Source organism: Gobius niger (assembly GCF_951799975.1).
Source record: "Gobius niger genome assembly, chromosome: 1".
Lineage (NCBI taxonomy): Eukaryota > Metazoa > Chordata > Actinopteri > Gobiiformes > Gobiidae > Gobius > Gobius niger.
In genome coordinates this window covers 2115429-2135771 of record NC_136852.1, presented here as the reverse complement: position 1 = coordinate 2135771, position 20343 = coordinate 2115429, and the positions used below count along the sequence as shown (strand labels likewise).

At 45.5% G+C, this 20343-nt stretch overlaps 1 protein-coding gene across 1 annotated transcript in view; it reads right to left on the bottom strand.

Annotated features, from left to right (window-relative positions):
* iws1 (interacts with SUPT6H, CTD assembly factor 1) overlaps nucleotides 1–20312 on the bottom strand; it is a 29981-nt gene extending 9669 nt beyond the window's left edge. Inside the window, exons 1-13 of the mRNA XM_079578182.1 lie at nucleotides 20106–20312; nucleotides 17949–18034; nucleotides 13954–14734; nucleotides 12944–13006; nucleotides 12697–12880; nucleotides 11469–11526; nucleotides 8931–9037; nucleotides 8712–8862; nucleotides 7895–7977; nucleotides 7350–7479; nucleotides 5562–5679; nucleotides 5376–5487; nucleotides 2043–2099 (exon numbers count right to left, since the gene is read on the bottom strand). Of these exons, the coding sequence (XP_079434308.1) occupies nucleotides 2043–2099; nucleotides 5376–5487; nucleotides 5562–5679; nucleotides 7350–7479; nucleotides 7895–7977; nucleotides 8712–8862; nucleotides 8931–9037; nucleotides 11469–11526; nucleotides 12697–12880; nucleotides 12944–13006; nucleotides 13954–14734; nucleotides 17949–18034; nucleotides 20106–20148 (1973 nt within the window). The 5' untranslated portion in view covers nucleotides 20149–20312. The remainder of the gene's footprint in view (nucleotides 1–2042; nucleotides 2100–5375; nucleotides 5488–5561; nucleotides 5680–7349; nucleotides 7480–7894; nucleotides 7978–8711; nucleotides 8863–8930; nucleotides 9038–11468; nucleotides 11527–12696; nucleotides 12881–12943; nucleotides 13007–13953; nucleotides 14735–17948; nucleotides 18035–20105) is intronic.
* Between the last annotated feature and the right edge of the window lie 31 nt (nucleotides 20313–20343).

The following is a 20343-nucleotide window of genomic DNA, read 5'->3' as shown; positions in this document are numbered from 1 at the left end:
GAAAAGAGTTTCAAAAATGTGATTTAAAAAGTGGCAAAAATGTGATTTAAAAATGTAAAAAATGTGATTTAAAAAGTGACAAAAATGTGATTAAAAGTGTCAAAAATGTGATGAAAAAATGTCAAAAATGTGATTTAAAAAGTGACAAAAATCATGAAAAATGTCAAAAAATGAGATTAAAAAAGGGCAAAAATGTGATTAAAATGTGTCAAAAATGTGATTAAAAAGTTTTTAAAAATGTGATGGAAAAAATGTCAATGTGATGAAAAAATGTGATGAAAGTGTCGAAAATGTGATGAAAAAGTGTCAAAAACGTGATGAAAAAGTGTCAAAAAATGTGATAAAAAAGTGTCAAAAATGTGATTTAAAAAGTGACAAAAATGTGATTAATTGTCAAAAATGTGATTTAAAAAGTGACAAAAATGTGATTAAAAGTATCAAAAATGTGATGAAAAAAGTGTCAAAAATGTGATGAAAAAAGTGTCAAAAATGATGAAAAATGTCAAAAATGAGATTAAAAAAAGGGCAAAAATGTGATTAAAATGTGTCAAAAATGTGATTAAAAAGTTTTTAAAAATGTGATGGAAAAAATGTCAATAATGTGATGAAAAAATGTGATGAAAGTGTCAAAAATGTGATAAAAACATGTCAAAAATGTGATGAAAAAGTGTCAAAAATGTGATGAAAAAGTGTCAAAAATGTGATGAAAAAGTGTCAAAAATGTGATTAATAGTGTCAAAAATGTGGTTAAAAATGACAAAAATGTCATAAAAAGTGTCAAAATGTGATTAATAAAGTGTAAAAAATTTGATCAAAAATTTGATGAAAAAATGTCAAAAAATGTGATTAAAAATGTCTAAAATGTGATGAAAAAATGTCAAAAATGTGATGAAAAAAGTGTCAAAAATGATGAAAAATGTCAAAAATGAGATTAAAAAAAGGGCAAAAATGTGATTAAAATGTGTCAAAAATGTGATTAAAATGTGTCAAAAATGTGATTAAAAGGTTTTTAAAAATGTGATGGAAAAAATGTCAATAATGTGAAGAAAAAATGTGATGAAAGTGTCAAAAATGTGATGAAAAAGTGTAAAAAATGTGATGAAAAAGTGTCAAAAATGTGATTAAAAATGTCAAAAATGTGATGAAAAAATGTCAAAAATGTGATGAAAAAGGTGTCAAAAATGATGAAAAATGTCAAAAATGAGATTAAAAAAAGGGCAAAAATGTGATGAAAAAGTGTCAAAAATGTGATGAAAAAGTGTCAAAAATGTGATTAATAGTGTCAAAAATGTGGTTAAAAATGACAAAAATGTCATAAAAAGTGTCAAAATGTGATTAATAAAGTGTAAAAATGTGATCAAAAATTTGATGAAAAAGTGTCAAAAAATGTGATTAAAAATGTCTAAAATGTGATGAAAAGTGTCAAAAATGATGAAAAATGTCAAAAATGAGATAAAAAAAGGGCAAAAATGTGATTAAAATGTGTCAAAAATGTGATTAAAATGTGTCAAAAATGTGATTAAATTTTTTTTTTAAATTTGATGGAAAAAATGTCAATAATGTGATGAAAAAATGTGATGAAAGTGTCAAAAATGTGATGAAAAAGTGTCAAAAAATGTGATAAAAACGTGTCAAAAATGTGATAAAAAAGTGTCAAAAATGTGATGAAAAAGTGTCAAAAATGTGATGAAAAAGTGTCAAAAATGTGATTAATAGTGTCAAAAATGTGGTTAAAAATGACAAAAATGTCATAAAAAGTGTCAAAATGTGATTAATAAAGTGTAAAAAATGTGATCAAAAATTTGATGAAATAATGTCAAAAAATGTGATTAAAAATGTCTAAAATGTGATGAAAAAATGTGATAAGAAATGTGATATAAAATGTGAAAATTTGATGAAAAAATGTCAAAAATGAGATGAAAAAATGTCAAAAATGAGATGAAAAAAGTGTCAAAAGTGTGATGAAAAATGACAATGAAGGTAAGGCTGAACTGGAGCTATCAACCACATGTTTTAATCTCGTTTCCGTCTCTTAAACTCACTTCTCCTCCCCCGTCAGCTGCTTCTCCAGGTCTCGTCTCGGCGTCTGCCCCCCGGAGCTGAAACCAGAGGGAAACACCGACGTTAGAAACTCTGAACCGACTTCAGACTCCGCTGCTTCAGGCGTCACTCCAGCCGTGCCGTTATTCACAACCTGCCGCCGTTAGTCACAGAAAACAAACATCTGGAGCCGGACAAATGAACATGGACACGCTTTTAGTGAAGACAGAAAAGTGCAAAATGCAAAACAACTAACTCTACTATTGTAGCAAACGATAAACACATCTCAAAGTAACTCCCTAGAGCCGTTTGTCGGACTCATGAAAGGCCAGAAGGTTTTCCTGGTAGGACATTTTGTTTTCTTTATCCACAGGCAGCACCAATGAAAACTGTGGTGAAAGGAGCAAAACAAAGGCCTACACGGATTTAACTTATTTACAGAAGCGGCTGTTTTTCTGACAGAGATTTTGAACGACTTTTGAAGAGACATAAAAAACCCAAGGCGTCACAAACGGATGCACCGACCCTCAGGGGGCGGGACATGCAGCCGGGAGGGGAACCTGATTGGTGGAGAGAAGACGTCCGTTTCCAGAGGTCTCTCCACCTTCTGCGGCTGACTGTGGACGGAGATGAAGAGAGGGATGAGAGAGAGAGAGAGAAGAGTGTGGACGGAGATGAAGAGAGGGATGAGAGAGAGAGAGGAGAGTGTGGACGGAGATAAAGAGAGGGATGAGAGAGAGAGAGGAGAGTGTGGACGGAGATGAAGAGAGGGATGAGAGGAGAGAGAGGAGAGTGTGGACGGAGATGAAGAGAGGGATGAAAGAAGAGAGAGGAGAGTGTGGACGGAGATGAAGAGAGGGATGAGAGAAGAGAGAGGAGAGTGTGGACGGAGATGAAGAGAGGGATAAAAGAAGAGAGAGAGGAGAGTGTGGACGGAGATGAAGAGAAGGATAAAAGAAGAGAGAGAGGAGAGTGTGGACGGAGATGAAGAGAGGGATGAAAGAGAGAGAGAGAGGAGCTGACTGTGGACGGAGATGAAGGGGGGATGAGAGAGAGAGAGGAGAGAGTGTGGACGGAGATGAAGAGAGGGATGAGAGAGAGAGAGAGAGGAGCTGACTGTGGACGGAGATGAAGGGGGGATGAGAGAGAGAGAGGAGAGAGTGTGGACGGAGATGAAGAGAGGGATGAGACAGAGAGAGAGAGAGGAGAGTGTGGACGGAGATGAAGAGAGGGATGAGAGAGAGGGGAGAGTGTGGACGGAGATGAAGAGAGGGATGAGACAGAGAGGAGAGTGTGGACGGAGATGAAGAGAGGGATGAGAGAGAGAGAGAGGAGAGTGTGGACGAAGATGAAGAGAGGGATGAGAGAAGAGAGAGAGGAGAGTGTGGACGAAGATGAAGAGAGGGATGAGAGAAGAGAGAGAGGAGAGTGTGGACGGAGATGAAGAGAGGGATGAGAGAGAGAGAGAGGAGAGTGTGGACGGAGATGAAGAGACGGATGAGAGAGAGAGAGAAGAGCTGACTGTGGACAGAGATGAAGAGAGGGATGAAAGAGAGGAGCTGACTGTGGACGGAGATGAAGGGGGGATGAGAGAGAGAGAGGAGAGAGTGTGGACGGAGATGAAGAGAGGGATGAGAGAGAGGGGAGAGTGTGGACGGAGATGAAGAGAGGGATGAGACAGAGAGGAGAGTGTGGACGGAGATGAAGAGAGGGATGAGAGAGAGAGAGAGGAGAGTGTGGACGAAGATGAAGAGAGGGATGAGAGAAGAGAGAGAGGAGAGTGTGGACGAAGATGAAGAGAGGGATGAGAGAAGAGAGAGAGGAGAGTGTGGACGGAGATGAAGAGAGGGATGAGAGAGAGAGAGAGGAGAGTGTGGACGGAGATGAAGAGACGGATGAGAGAGAGAGAGAAGAGCTGACTGTGGACAGAGATGAAGAGAGGGATGAAAGAGAGGAGCTGACTGTGGACGGAGATGAAGAGAGGGATGAGAGAGAGGAGCTGACTGTGGACGGAGATGAAGAGAGGGATGAGACAGAGAGAGAAGAGCTGACTGTGGACGGAGATGAAGAGAGGGATGAGAGAGAGGAGCTGACTGTGGACGGAGATGAAGAGAGGGATGAGACAGAGAGAGAAGAGCTGACTGTGGACGGAGATGAAGAGAGGGATGAGAGAGAGAGAGGAGAGTGTGGACAGGCAGATGAAGAGAGGGATGAAAGAGAGGAGCTGACTGTGGACGGAGATGAAGAGAGGGATGAGAGAGAGGAGCTGACTGTGGACGGAGATGAAGAGAGGGATGAGACAGAGAGAGAAGAGCTGACTGTGGACGGAGATGAAGAGAGGGATGAGAGAGAGGAGCTGACTGTGGACGGAGATGAAGAGAGGGATGAGACAGAGAGAGAAGAGCTGACTGTGGACGGAGATGAAGAGAGGGATGAGAGAGAGAGAGGAGAGTGTGGACAGGCAGATGAAGAGAGGGATGAAAGAAGCTGACTGTGGACGGAGATAGAGAGAAGGATGAGAGAGAGAGGAGAGAGAGAGGAGAGAGAGAGGGGCTGACTGGATGAAGATGAAGAGAGGGATGAGAGAAGAGAAAGGAGAGAGAGATAGAGAGGTGAGAGAGATAGAGAGGTGAGAGAGGAGAGAGAGGAGGGAGAGGAGCTGACTGTGGACAGGTAGATGAAGAGGGGGATGAGAGAAGAGAGAGAGGAGAGAGAGGGGCTGACTGGATCAAGATGAAGAGAGGGATGAGAGAGAGGAGGAGAGCGGAGAGAGAGGAGAGTGTGGACAAGTAGATGAAGAGAGGGATGAGAGAAGAGAAATGAGAGAGAGGAGAGAGATAGAGAGGTGAGAGAGGAGGGAGAGGAGCTGACTGGATGAAGATGAAGAGGGGGATGAGAGAGGAGAAAGAGGAGGGAGAGCGAAGAGAGAGGAGAGAGAGGAGAGAGAGGAGAGAGAGAGAGAGAAGAGAGAGAGAGAAGAGAGAGGTGAGAGAGGAGAGTGTGGGCAGGTACATGAAGAGAGGGATGAGAGAAGAGAGAGAGCGGAGTACGACCCAGGAAACCCGCCTCACTCCTCGTCCACTGACTGTTCTCATTTCTGCACAGCTTTATCAAAACTTGAAACACGACATCATTAGAACTTTAAAAGGTAAATACTACAGCAGAGACAAATATGAGCTTTTCAACCATTAAAAAACAAACTTTAAATCAGGGAAAGAGTAAAATAACAGTGAAATGTTTTGGACAGACTCCTTTATCCTCCTCACAGATATTATCCATCAGACTATCGGGATTAAAACCTGTCACTTTAAGCTGAGGTGTGGTCTTTGCTGTACCTGAGGCGGCGTTTCTGGGGCATCTGCTGGTCCAGGTCTCTCTGCTGCCGCTCCTCCCTCGTCATGCCTTTGTAGTTGGACGTCAGGCCGAAGATGGGCCTGGACCACTCGTCTGCAAACACAGGAGCGCTCGGGTAAAGTTCCTGTCACGTGTTTGATAAAGCGGTTTATGAAGCGAGGCCTCACTGATCAGCTTCAGGGCCAGGTCTTTGTTGGTCCGGGACTCTTTGGGATGTTTGTAGAGGAACATGACGGCGCGACCGATGCCGCTGTGTTTCAGCGTCTCCTGACTCACGCTGGGCAACTGCGGAAACACAACATTCAAGTTACTACAAGACTATCAAAACAACATTCATTTAACTACAAGACTATCAAAACAACATTCATTTAACTAAAAGACTATCAAATCCTGTTAAATCTCTATAAAGTTTATCCTCAGAGGTGATGCGAGTGAAGCCTTGGATCAAAGTGTCTCTGAGCTGTTTAATTCTGTCTGAACACTGACCTCTTGTGGACAAACTTTATTATTGCGACGTCTCATAAACACGACTGAACCAACACATCATGTGGAAAAAAACACACGTGTGGCAGGTTTATTACAGCCTGATATCGATGTTTGATGAAATCACTCAAAGGCCGATAAATCAGAGTCATTTTCTCCACTGACAGCGCCCCATACATTTTATAATATATTAAATTATATTTTATAGTATAATGTATAATATTATATCTGCCCACAGATACTTTCACAACAGGAAGGCGGTTAAATGGGACATGGAGCAAATACATCAGCAGTGAGAAGCTCTGAGCCGCTTTAAGACACTGATCCACAACTCAGAGTGAAGCAGTTTGAGATGTTACTGAAACAGGCTCTGACGCAGTTTTTCGAAGCATCTGCTTTAGGAAGAGCCAGACAAGGTCTCACAAGGTCTTACGAGGTCTTACAAGTTCTTACGAGGTCGTACGAGCTCTTACAAGGTCGTACGAGCTCTTACGAGTTCTCACGAGTTCGTACGAGTTCTCACAAGTTTGTACGAGGTCTCACGAGTTTGTACGAGTTCTCACGAGTTTGTACGAGGTCTCACGAGTTCGTACGAGGTCTCACGAGTTTGTACGAGGTCTCACGAGTTCGTGCGAGCTCTTACGAGTTCGCACAAGCTCTTACAAGGTCTTACGAGGTCTCACGAGTTCGAACGAGGTCTCACGAGTTCGTACGAGTTCGCACGAGTTCGTACGAGCTCTTACGAGGTCTTACGAGTTCGTACGAGGTCTCACGAGTTCGTACGAGGTCTCACGAGTTCGTACGAGGTCTCACGATTTCGTACGAGCTCTTACGAGTTCTCACGAGTTCGTACGAGTTCTCACAAGTTTGTACGAGGTCTCACGAGTTTGTACGAGTTCTCACGAGTTCGCACGAGCTCTTATGAGTTCTTACGAGTTCTCACGAGGTCTTACGAGTTCGTACGAGGTCTCACGAGTTCGTACGAGCTCTTACGAGTTCGCACAAGCTCTTACAAGGTCTTACGAGGTCTCACGAGTTCGAACGAGGTCTCACAAGTTCGTACGAGTTCGCACGAGTTCGTACGAGCTCTTACGAGGTCTTACGAGTTCGTACGAGGTCTCACGAGTTCGTACGAGGTCTCACGAGTTCGTACGAGGTCTCACGATTTCGTACGAGCTCTTACGAGTTCTTACGAGGTCTCACGAGCTCTTTTTACGAGGTCTTGCGAGTTCTCACAAGTTCTCACGAGGTCCTACGAGGTCTTACGAGTTCGTACGAGCTCTTGCGAGTTCTTACGAGTTCTCACAAGTTCGTACGAGCTCTTACGAGTTCTCATGAGGTCTCACGAGGTCTCATGAGGTCTTACGAGCTCTCACGAGTTCTTACGAGTTCTCACGAGGTCTCACGAGGTCTCACGAGCTCTTACGAGTTCTTAAGAGTTCTCACGAGGTCTCGCTGATTCTCAGACTCACCTCCTGCAGGATCCGGAGCAGCTCCTCCCTGATCCTCAGCGCCGGCAGAGACTTGTCGGGCAGCGGGCCGATCCACTCTTTAATGGCCGACATCACGCCACTGTCGATGAACGTCTCCTTCAGGTCCTGCCTGCAGCAGAGAGGTCAGAGGTCAGAGACAGGTCAGAGGTCAGAGATGGGTCAGAGGTCAGAGACGGGTCAGAGGTCAGGGACACGTTGCTCTGAAGTTTACAAAGGTTTATGGCTGTTTCCCAAAGCCTCGGTGCCTCAGCAAGAGCTGCTAAAGGAACACACTTCAGAGCTACAGGAAGTGACATCACAGCAGAAAAGAGGAAGTTGTGTTTCATCCAGGGGAGTCAAGATGTCAGAGATGATGAAACCGATCAGAAAATACAAACTAAAACTCTAAACTAAAACGTGTTAGTTAAATGAAACACACGGACGTATCCTTGTATTAGCCACACGCTAAGCTCAGGGAGGACACGCCTCAGGACGACCTGAACACGGGACCAGCACCGGGCTTTGGGAAACAGTCGCGGTCTTACTTCTTGAGGTGCATGACGACCTGCGGCAGCAGCGTGAGCTTCTTCAGAGCCGGCTTCTTCTGACTGTTCAGGGTCCGGTCCTCCTGAAACATCATCATCACCGTCACTTTAAACACTTTAAACACTTTAAACATCTGGATCACTCTGAGTGAGCGCTCTTACTGTGTAACAGATCTGTGACGTGTGAGGAGCTTTCACTGTGGAACAGCTCAGTGAGTTTAGAAAAGTTTATCTTCAGTAAACGGTCCTGATGTGGATCTGGTCTGTTCCTGCAGCTCAGGAGGGAATAATGTCCTTTCTCTCTTTTTATCACGGCTTTAGTGGGAATTCTGCTCAAAACATGAAGTTCCAGGTGACGCTGCTGCTCCTGTTTTCTGACGTGCCGTGTTTGGACTTCCTCCTAAACCATGCTTTTCATACACTTTATTTTAACTCGATTAAAATAACAAAGGTATCGAAAAAAGTACCGTTAAGGCACCGGTACCGAAAAGCAGGTATCGTTAAAGTAGTGGTATCGGAAAAAAAACGGTACCCAGCCCTAGTCATTGATCTGTCAGATTTAGATTTAAATAAAAAAACATCCTGTTTCAATAATGATTTTTGTCACTTTTTTGCTGGAATTTTGTCATTTTTTTTGCTGGATTTTTATCTTTTTGTCACATTTTTGTTGCTTTTTTGTCACTTTTTTGTCTTGTTTTCATCTTCATTTTTTGTTTGTTTTTTTATCGCTGTTTTGAAGAAGCTTTTAGATTATCGTAATATATCGTATCGTCCCGCCATGTCTCGATGTTTTGTCCCACACGGTGCGTTCACTGACCTCGGCCGCCTCCGTCATCTTGTTGATCATGGCGCTGACCACGTCGTCGGCGTCGCTGATGAACGTTCCTCCGTCTCGGTGTTTCCTCCTCTTGCTGTTCATGGCTTTCCTCTTGGCCAACATGATGTCGAAGTCGGACATGAAGCTCATGCTGGAACAGGACAGTCCTTCAGCCACAGAAACATCATTTAAACATACTCAGATTGGTTTTATATTTACTCCTGGCCGCCGCGCTCCACCCCCTCGTCTGAGTCCGAGTCCTCGTCCTGCTGCTGTTCCTGAGGCGCCTCCTTCTTCTCCTGCTCCAGGTCCTCCTGGTTAAAGCCCTGCAGAACAGACGACCGTACTTTAACCTCTTAACCCCCAGTTTCTCCAGTTCAGCTTCACCCAAAAGCTTCTCAACAGGAGCTCACAGCCTACAGACCAGATAATAGGGATGGGCACCGTTAAACGGTTCCTACTTGGAACCGACCGAAAAGCTCCGGTCGGGGGCGGTATCGAAAATTTTTAATTCTTTCGGTGCCAACTTTCGGTTCTTTTTCTCTCCAGACGTCAATATGTGACCCGCAGTGAGTCTCTAAAAAGCTACATGAACGTGTGCGCAGATACTGACCCGCTTCAGCGCAAATGGAGCGAAGCAAAGATATATTTTATAGATGTAACTTATAGCGAAGCAAAACTTGCTAAACTTTTGTAATAGAGATGACAGAGCCGCGGTCTGCGTCAGGACTGAGACAGGCGTGGACTACACCGGTTGTAAAACCCAGAGCTAAACAAAACCAGTTATAAACCAGGACTAAACCAGGACTGAATAAGAAACTTGAGCTTTTAGTCAAATTGAAAAGCAAAAAAGAGCAGTGACAAGAAAGACGTGTTTACCTTTAGCGACAGACCCGGAGGCTGAGCTTACGTGCTTTTGTTTACAACTTTACAGCAGCTGCAGCGACAGGAATATCCAAGATGGTTTGTTGAAAGCGAGCGCTCACTCTGTATTAGACATTGTTGGTCCAGTTTTGGTAAATTGTCAGTGGCAGAGTGAGCGCTCACACCATGCAAGGATCTTTGAGTGTGAAGTTGCTTTCGCTTCGTCGAACAGCGCAGTGAGTTTAGAAAAGTTTAGCTGAAAGAAAACCATGTCCTGATGTAGATCTGTCCTGTCTCTGCAGCTTAAGAGGTAATAACGTCCTTTCTCTCTTTTTATCTCTGCTTAAGTGGAAATTGTGCTCAAAACACGCAGTCACAGGCGACGCTGCTGCTCCTGTGTAGCTTCTGCTGTGCCGTTTTAGGATTTTTTCCTGAACTATACTTTTTTATACACGTCATTTTTATTGAATTAAAATAACATTGGTATCGAAAAAAGTACCGTTAAGGCACCGGAACCGAAAAGCAGGTATCGTTAAAGTACTTGGTATCGAAAAAAAACGAACGGTACCCATCCCTACCAGATAACGCCTCATTTGAAAGATAAGACCTACAAAACTCATCTAAATGGATCTTCTTCCTTGTAAGCACCTGGGTGTCACCTCAACAATAAAGCAACAAGAAGGGCCAAAGTCGCCTCCAACTTCTGAGGACCGAGGTCCCTCTGAGGAGACTGAGGTCCCTCTGAGGAGACCGAGCTCCCTCTGAAGAGACCGAGTTCCCTCTGAGGAGACTGAGAGGAGACCGAGTTCCCTCTGAGGAGACCGAGAGGAGACCGAGGATCCTCTGAGGAGACCGAGTTCCCTCTGAGGAGACCGAGTTCCCTCTGAGGAGACAGAGGTCCCTCTGAGGAGACCGAGCTCCCTCTGAAGAGACCGAGTTCCCTCTGAGGAGACTGAGAGGAGACCGAGGTCCCTCTGAGGAGACTGAGAGGAGACCGAGGTCCCTCTGAGGAGACTGAGAGGAGACCGAGTTCCCTCTGAGGAGACTGAGAGGAGACCGAGTTCCCTCTGAGGAGACCGAGAGGAGACCGAGGATCCTCTGAGGAGACCGAGTTCCCTCTGAGGAGACCGAGTTCCCTCTGAGGAGACCGAGTTCCCTCTGAGGAGACCGAGTTCCCTCTGAGGAGACCGGGGTCCCTCTGAGGAGACTGCGGTCCCTCTGAGGAGACCGAGTTCCCTCTGAGGAGACTGCGGTCCTTCTGAGGAGACTGCGGTCCCTCTAAGGAGACCGAGGTCCCTCTGAGGAGACCGAGGTCCTTCTGAGGAGACTGCGGTCCTTCGGAGTGACCAGGCCTCTGCTCAGGACTTTTTATGACTGTGGTGGCCTCTGCTCTCCACTACGCTGCCGTGTGCTGGGCCCGGGCAACACAGAGCGGGACAAGAAGGTCCTTCATCCTCACTGCTGTCAGACTGAACAGCACTACTGTGAAGCAACGATATTATAACACGTGCGATATTCCCTGTATCAGCTCCACTTTATCCACAACCTGCACTCGGACTGTAAACTTTGCACTGCCAATGCTGACTTTCATATTCTACTTTTTATAGTCTGTTCTCCTTCATTTTCTTATTGTTTATATTTCGGCCCTTTATGTTTAGTTTTGCACGCTTATCTTATCATTGTTTCAGTGTTGTCGTCCACACAGCTTTTTTGTAACTCTTTTGTTGTTTTCTTGGTGCTCTTTATATTGTATCATTGTACATTTTTCTTCATTTTTCCTTTAGTTTTTGCTGCAATTGTGACCCTTTTTTTCAAGAGGCTTTCAGATTTGGGTAAAGCCGTGATGCAGGATTAGCTCCTCCCAGTGTAAACAGGCTGTGACCCTGAACTCACCGTGAACTCCTCCCCCTCCTCGTCGCCAGATTCACCGAAAATATCAGCGATCATTTTCCTGCAGAAACACAGACGAGCAGAGGTTTATCTCTTCATTACAGTGGAACCATTTTAACATCGTCCCCACATTCTTCAACCCCTTAACTCCGAACCTGAAACAAGCACATTTTCTCCAGTTTGGCTTTACCCCAATCCAAAAGCTTCTGGGAAAAAGGTGTGAAAATAGCAACAAAACTGAGACGAAAACAATGATGGAAATGTGACAAAAAATTGAGAAAACATTGACAAAAAAGTGACGAAAAATTGATGAAAAAGTGGCAAAAATGTCACAAAAATGTCATGAGAAATTTACGAAAAATTGACCAAAAAAATGACAAAAAATGACAAAAAATGACAAAAATGTGACAAAAAAATAAAAAAAAGAAATTGATAAAAATGTGATAAAGATTTGACCAAAAAAATGACAAAAATGTGATAAAAATGTGACAAAAAACGACAAAAAAATTACAAAAAAATGACAATAATGTGACCAAAAAAGGACAAAAAAATGATAAAAAATTGACGAAAAAATGATAAAAAATTGACCAAAAAAATTACAAAAATGTGATAAAAAATTGACAAAAAATGACCAAAAAATGACTAAAAAATTACAAAAATGTGACAAAGAAATAATACAAATTTGATAAAAATTTGATAAAGATTTGACCCAAAAAATGACAAAAATGTGATAATAATTTGACAAAAAATGACAAAAAAATGAAAACAAATGTGATAAAAAATTGACAAAAAATTGAAAATAAATTTACGAAAAAAAATGACAAAAATGTGATAAAAATTTGACAAAAATGTGATAAAAATTTGACAAAAATGTGATAAAAATTTGACCAAAAAATGACAAAAATGTGACAAAAAAAATAACAAAAATGTGATAAAAAATTGACAAAAAAATGACAAAAATGTGATAAAAATGTGACAAAAAATGACCAAAAAGCTACAAAAATGAGTTGAATCCCCAACAAAAAAATGATGGAAAAAAAATCTGATGACGTGAGGAAAAAGATCCTCTCGGTTCAGGCGGGAGTTAAGAGGTTAAACATTTGTTCAAATTTCTTGACATTGGAGATCAGATCAGAAGAACTCCATTCTAAACAGCACTATTACCTTACAGACGACATACATTCCCTTCACTCTGGTAAACTCCCTGTAAAGCTCTGGTACTGGTACTCACTCCTCCTCGTCTCCCGAGTCGCTGTCGCTGCCGAACAGCGCCTTCTCGTCTTTCTTGGCCTCCGGTTTCTCCTCCTCGTCCTCCGAGGCCGAGCCCAGCTCCCGCAGTTTAGCCGCTAACGCCTTGTCGGGCCCGGCGGAGGCGTCCGAGTCGTCCCCGTCCGACATCGCTCTGCTGCGCTTCACTGGAACCGGGAGGAGGTCAGTCTGGTCGTCAACATGCACAACGGGTTCCATTAGACACTCACCGGGTTTGTCCTTCTCCTCGTCCTCGTCCTCACTGTCCGATAACACGGCCTTCTTCCTCTTTACTGCGCACAGATGAGAAAAGTAAGATTCACTCATACAAGGAAGGAAGGCAAAGACATAATACACTGAAGACAGTGAACGTGCATTAGCTCGACTCTACAGTGTTTATTTAGCTCGTTTATCGGCGTCGAATGGAGAGAAAAAGGTCTGGGTACCGTTCTTTTTTTTCCAATACTGGTACTTTAGCCTCTTACCACGTGCCAAAATCAAATGCATTCTCTCCTCTTTGCCATTGTCGTCACTTTTTATTTCCCTTATGTTTTTGTCACCGCTTTATTACTTTTTTGATTCAATTTTGTCACTTTTTTGTTGCTCTTTTGTGACTTTTTTGCTGGATTTTTGTCTTTTTTTGCTGGATTTTCGTCACTTTTTTGCTGGATTTTTGTCTTTTTTTGATGGATTTTTTGTCTTTTTTTTTGCTGGATTTTTGTCTTTCTTTTTGGCTGGATTTTTATCTTTTTTTGCTGAATTTTTGTCACTGTTTTGCTGGATTTTGTCTTTTTTTGTTGTATTTTTTTCCCCCCCCCATTTTTCTGCTGTATTTTTGTCACTTTTTAGTTGAGTTTTTGTCATTTTTGTAGCTTTTTTTGTCACCTTTAAGCGCTTTTTTGTTGTGTTTTCATCTTCATTTTCTTTTCGTTTTTTTATCGCTGTTTTGAAGAAGCTTTTAGATTTGGAGAATTTGGAGAAAACATGTTCAGGCGGGAGTTAAGATGTTAACTGTAAAATGGGCTGGTGGAAACATTTCAAATGCAGGTAAAGAGTAAGGTAGGTGGAAACGAGCCTTTACTGTAAGTCGAGCGTGACCAGGCCCTGACTCAGAAACACACTCTCAGCTGCAGCTCGGTTCACCAGCCCCGTCTTACAGGAGAAGGGAGTTCCTGGTGTCCTGGCCCCATAAAGAACCTGTAGATCTCAGAGAAAGACTTCATAAACCCGACCCTCTCACCTGGCCGGTCGTCTTCATCGCTGTCCTTGTGTGCTCCGTCTTGCTCCGCGTCGCTGTGCGCCTTCGTCCTGTCTCCGCCCTCTTCCTCGCTGTCCGACTCCATGACCCCCTTCCACCTCTTCCCCTCCCCCTCCCCCCCCGCTCCCTCCTTCCCGCCCTCCTCCTCATCGTCCGAGTCCAGCGCTCGCTTCCTCTTCACCTCCGCCTCCGAGTCGCTCTCGCGTTTCTCCGATTCGGAGTCGGACGCCGCTTTCTTGGCGTTTCCCGCTCCCTCCTCCTCCTCCTCGCCGTCTGAAGCTCCGCCCCTGCGTTTGGGCGACGGCTCCCCCTCGTGGTCGGAGTGGGGGCTGCGGGGCGGTTTGCTCGGAGACTCGTCTTCTGAAACGCTGGATCTCCGTTTGACCGGGGAGTCGTCGCCGCTGCTCGCTCGCCGCTCTTTCCGCTCCTCCACGTCGCTGCTCGCTTCACGCTCTCCTCGCTCCTCCACGTCGCTGCTCGCTTCACGCTCTACCCGCTCCTCCACGTCGCTGCTCGCTTCCCGCTCTCCTCGCTCCTCCACGTCGCTGCTCGCTTCCCGCTCCCCCCGCTCCTCCACGTCGCTGTTCGCTTCCCGCTCGTCCGGCCGCTCGTTGTCGCTGCTGGCGGGTTCGCGGTCTCTCTGCGGCTCGTCGTCGTCGCTGTGGTCGTCTCGCTCCTTCGACGCCGCTCCCTCGCCGTCAGAGTCGCTCATGGCGCCGCTCGTGTCCATCGGGGCCGGCGCTTCATCGTTGCTGCCCTCGTCCTGTTCAGAAACGAGACATAGCCACTTTAGCATAGGGACCTCTGGTGCTAACTATCATAGCCACTTTAGCATAGGGACCTCTGGTGCTAACTATCATAGCCACTTTAGCATAGGGACCTCTGATGCTAACTATCATAGCCACTTTAGCATAGGGACCTCTGGTGCTAACTATCATAGCCACTTTAGCATAGGGACCTCTGGTGCTAACTATCATAGCCACTTTAGCATAGGGACTTCTGGCGCTAACTATCATAGCCACTATAGCATAGGGACCTCTGATGCTAACTATCATAGGCACTTTAGCATAGGGACTTCTGATGCTAACTATCATAGCCACTTTAGCATGGGGACCTCTGATGCTAACTATCATAGCCACTTTAGCATAGGGACCTCTGATGCTAATTATCATAGCCACTTTAGCATAGGGACCTCTGATGCTAACTATCATAGCCACTTTAGCATAGGGACCTCTGATGCTAACTATCATAGCCACTTTAGCATAGGGACCTCTGATGCTAACTATCATAGCCACTTTAGCATGGGGACCTCTGATGCTAACTATCATAGCCACTTTAGCATAGGGACCTCTGATGCTAACTATCATAGCCACTTTAGCATAGGGACCTCTGATGCTAACTATCATAGCCACTTTAGCATAGGGACCTCTGATGCTAACTATCATAGCCACTTTAGCATAGGGACCTCTGATGCTAACTATCATAGCCACTTTAGCATAGGGACCTCTGGTGCTAACTATCATAGCCACTTTAGCATAGGGGCCTCTGGTGCTAACTATCATAGCCACTTTAGCATAGGGACCTCTGGTGCTAACTATCATAGCCACTTTAGCATAGGGACCTCTGGTGCTAACTCACCGGTGTTTAGGAGCTATGATTTTTTACCCTTAAATGTCTTTATTTGGACACTATGTTGTTGTTGGACACTAGGGGGCGACATGCACTTTTGTTTGACCTGCACTCCACCAATAACTTTAAAGAAGAAGAAAAACAGCTGTTGGTGATGTCACTTCCCCTTCCCCTGGGTGAGGACGGTTGACTTGGTAAATAGCTCTTCACTGATCTCTGACCGGTGCCCGACTCGCCTCTGACTGGTGTCTGTCTCACCTCTGACTGGTGCCCGTCACACCTTTGACTGGTGTCTGTCTCACCTCTGACTGGTGTTTGTCTCACCTCTGACTGGTGCCCGTCTCACCTCTGACTGGTGCCCGTCTCACCTCTGACCGGTGCCTGTCTCACCTCTGACCGGTGCCCGTCTCACCTCTGACCGGTGCCTGTCTCACCTCTGACTGGTGTTTGTCTCACCTCTGACTGGTGCCCGTCTCACCTCTGACTGGTGTTTGTCTCACCTCTGACTGGTGCCTGTCTCACCTCTGACCGGTGTCTGTCTCACCTCTGACCGGTGCCCGTCTCACCTCTGACTGGTGCCTGTCTCACCTCTGACTGGTGCCTGTCTCACCTCTGACTGGTGCCTGTCTCACCTCTGACTGGTGCCTGTCTCACCTCTGACTGGTGCCTGTCTCACCTCTGACTGGTGCCCGTCTCACCTCTGACTGGTGCCTGTCTCACCTCTGACCGGTGCCTGTCTCACCTCTGACTGGTGCCTGTCTCACCTCTGACTGGTGCCTGTCTCACCTCTGACTGGTGCCTGTCTCACCTCTGACTGGTGCCTGTCTCACCTCTGACTGGTGCCCGTCTCACCTCTGACTGGTGCCTGTCTCACCTCTGACCGGTGCCTGTCTCACCTCTGACCGGTGCCCGTCTCACCTCTGACTGGTGCCTGTCTCACCTCTGACTGGTGCCTGTCTCACCTCTGACCGGTGCCTGTCTCACCTCTGACCGGTGCCCGTCTCACCTCTGACTGGTGCCTGTCTCACCTCTGACTGGTGCCTGTCTCACCTCTGACTGGTGCCTGTCTCACCTCTGACTGGTGCCTGTCTCACCTCTGACCGGTGCCTGTCTCACCTCTGACTGGTGCCTGTCTCACCTCTGACTGGTGCCTGTCTCACCTCTGACCGGTGCCTGTCTCACCTCTGACTGGTGCCTGTCTCAACTCTGACTGGTGCCTGTCTCACCTCTGACTGGTGTCTGTCTCACCTCTGACTGGTGCCTGTCTCACCTCTGACTGGTGCCTGTCTCACCTCTGACTGGTGCCCGTCTCACCTCTGACTGGTGCCTGTCTCACCTCTGACTGGTGCCTGTCTCACCTCTGACTGGTGTTTGTCTCACCTCTGACCGGTGCCCGTCTCACCTCTGACTGGTGCCTGTCTCACCTCTGACCGGTGCCTGTCTCACCTCTGACTGGTGTTTGTCTCACCTCTGACCGGTGCCTGTGTCACCTCTGACCGGTGCCCGTCTCACCTCTGACTGGTGTTTGTCTCACCTCTGACCGGTGTTTGTCTCACCTCTGACCGGTGCCTGTCTCACCTCTGACTGGTGTTTGTCTCACCTCTGACTGGTGTTTGTCTCACCTCTGACTGGTGCCCGTCTCACCTCTGACCGGTGCCCGTCTCACCTCTGACTGGTGTCTGTCTCACCTCTGACTGGTGTTTGTCTCACCTCTGACCGGTGCCCGTCTCACCTCTGACTGGTGCCTGTCTCACCTCTGACCGGTGCCTGTCTCACCTCTGACTGGTGTTTGTCTCACCTCTGACCGGTGCCTGTGTCACCTCTGACCGGTGCCCGTCTCACCTCTGACTGGTGTTTGTCTCACCTCTGACCGGTGTTTGTCTCACCTCTGACTGGTGTTTGTCTCACCTCTGACCGGTGTTTGTCTCACCTCTGACCGGTGCCTGTCTCACCTCTGACTGGTGTTTGTCTCACCTCTGACTGGTGTTTGTCTCACCTCTGACTGGTGTTTGTCTCACCTCTGACCGGTGTTTGTCTCACCTCTGACTGGTGTTTGTCTCACCTCTGACCGGTGTTTGTCTCACCTCTGACCGGTGCCTGTCTCACCTCTGACTGGTGTTTGTCTCACCTCTGACCGGTGTTTGTCTCACCTCTGACCGGTGCCTGTCTCACCTCTGACTGGTGTTTGTCTCACCTCTGACTGGTGTTTGTCTCACCTCTGACTGGTGTTTGTCTCACCTCTGACTGGTGTTTGTCTCACCTCTGACTGGTGCCCGTCTCACCTCTGACCGGTGCTCGTCTCACCTCTGACTGGTGCCCGTCTCACCTCTGACTGGTGCCTGTCTCACCTCTGACTGGTGCTTGTCGCTCTTCGCTTCCTCTTCAGCGTCTGAGGCCGTGTGCTCGTCTTGGACCGGAGTTCCGCCGCCGTCGTCTGTAAAACAAACAAATCTATGACGAAGGAAACAGAAAGTGGACCCGGGTAGAGAGTTTGCTTGATGGCGGGACGTTTTTATTCCATTTTATTTCAAGATGGAGGACGGAACCTGCCAACCGTGGCCAAAACTGAAGGACTGAATTCTACTAGTTTTATACTCAATATATAAATAATACAGAATCCTCCTTTCATAGGCAATGTGTAAACAAGCAGTCACTTTTTTTGCTGGATTTTTGTCAGTTTTTGTCACATTTTTTGCTGCTCATTTGTCACGTTTTTGCTGGATTTTTGTCATTTTTTTTGCTGGATTATTGTCAGTTTTTGTCACATTTTTTGCTGCTCTTTTGTCATTTTTTTGCTGGATTTTTGTCACTTTTTTGCTGATTTTTTGTCACTTTTTAGTTGGATTATTGTCACTTTTTAGTTGGATTATTGTCACTTTTTTGTCACATTTTTAGCTACTCTTTTGTCACGTTTTTGCTGGATTTTTGTCACTTTCTTACTGGATTTTTGTCACTTTCTTGCTGGATTATTGTCACTTTTTAGTTGGATTATTGTCACTTTTTTGTCACATTTTTAGCTACTCATTTGTCACGTTTTTGCTGGATTTTTGTCACTTTTTTGCTGGATTTTTGTCACTTTTTGCTGGATTTTTGTCATTTTTTGCTGGATTATTGTCACTTTTTAGTCACATTTTTAGCTGCTCTTTTGTCACTTTTTTGCTGGATTTTTGTCATATTTTTGCTGGATTTTTGACACTTTTTTGCTGGATTTTGGTAATTTTTGTCAATTTACATCCTCATTTTCTTCTCATTTTTTGTCGCCATTTTGAAGAAGCTTTTAGATTTGGAGAATTTGGAGAAAACATGTTCAGGTGGGAGTTAAGAGGTTAAAAGGGTATAACTATTTAGCCGCTTCATTATTGTTATTGAGTAAATTCCCCTGAAATTGCCAAACTCTGGCCTTGTGAAAGACCAAAAGCGGTGGTGTGACTGTGACAGAGGATGCAGAGATCGTTTGCAGAAAGCAACTTGTTTTAAAAAATAATGTCTTATTATTGTTCTTGTACATTTAGGTTAACAGGGGACACAGGGTCATCCGGTCACTGTAGCTGTGTCCGAGGCAGGTTTGGAGCTAAATTCCAGGCCAGAGCTTCTCCTGTTGCAAAACTCCTCTCAGGGCAAAAGTTCAGGGGAAGCTTCTACTTCACCTTCACCAAATACAAGTACAGTTTAGGGCTGCACGATATTGAAGTGACTTGCGATATGCGATACGGCTGTGCAATATCGCGATAACGATATTATTGCGATATTTCACCAAGCAGGATATGTTCAATTTTTTTCAGCAAATTGTGTCAAAAGAAGACTTAAAAAACACCCAATCAGGACCAAAACAAGGGTAGCATTAAACAAAGCTAGTAAATGTTAAACTAAAACTGAACTTCTACCCATGACTTCAATGCATGAGTTTGAGTTTGCAAAAAAAATGGGTCGATCTCAGTCAAATGAAGGTTATGGTGATGTTGCGATATATTGTGGCTTCTCGCGATACGGATATTGCATCAGCTAATATCGCGATACGATATTTTTCGCGATATATTGTGCAGCCCTAGTACAGTTAAATGTATTTGATGTTGTTGTCCTGCTGTGACATCAGACACCCACTGGAGAGGCGGGGGGCGTTCAAGCTGCTCTCAACAGTTTTAGAGGGAAACAGAGATTTGTCATATAAACTACACAAATCAGAACCAGCCACGTATCTTTACACTTAACACAACAGAACAACGTGAATCCCCGAAGGAGCCTCAGTGTCGCCTTAGCTAAAGCGCAGGAAATAAGTAAAAGTTGTGGCAGATGTGAGTTTAGCCGCGGCGTAGCTTCCTTTTCAGGTTCCTGGCGCAAAACCAAACCGTTTTAAGTTTCAGCTTCGGCAAAGCGCTATTTCTGGTCCCGAAGCGACTCCGCGGAGAAAGATCCGGCTCCACACAGTCAAACAACTTCAGACGAGTCCGGTTTGAAGCGTGTTTTTAGCTTTAGCGCGAAACAGAAACAATACACGGGTACTTTACCGGAGTGGTTCCCGGACATAAAGTCGTCCTCTTCCCCGTCCATCAGCGCTTCAGCTCGGCCTCAGCTCCTCGAGGCCTCGGGGAGATCTCTGTGGAGGTGTCTGAACTCTGGATCAACACAAAAAACAAACTACAGCTCTAGATTTAAGGCTAAAAAACAAGAGAAACTGCTGCTTCTGCCTTTAGCCGTTAGGCTGCGGATCCAAAATGGCGTCCGGCGTGGTTTATGCGCACGCGC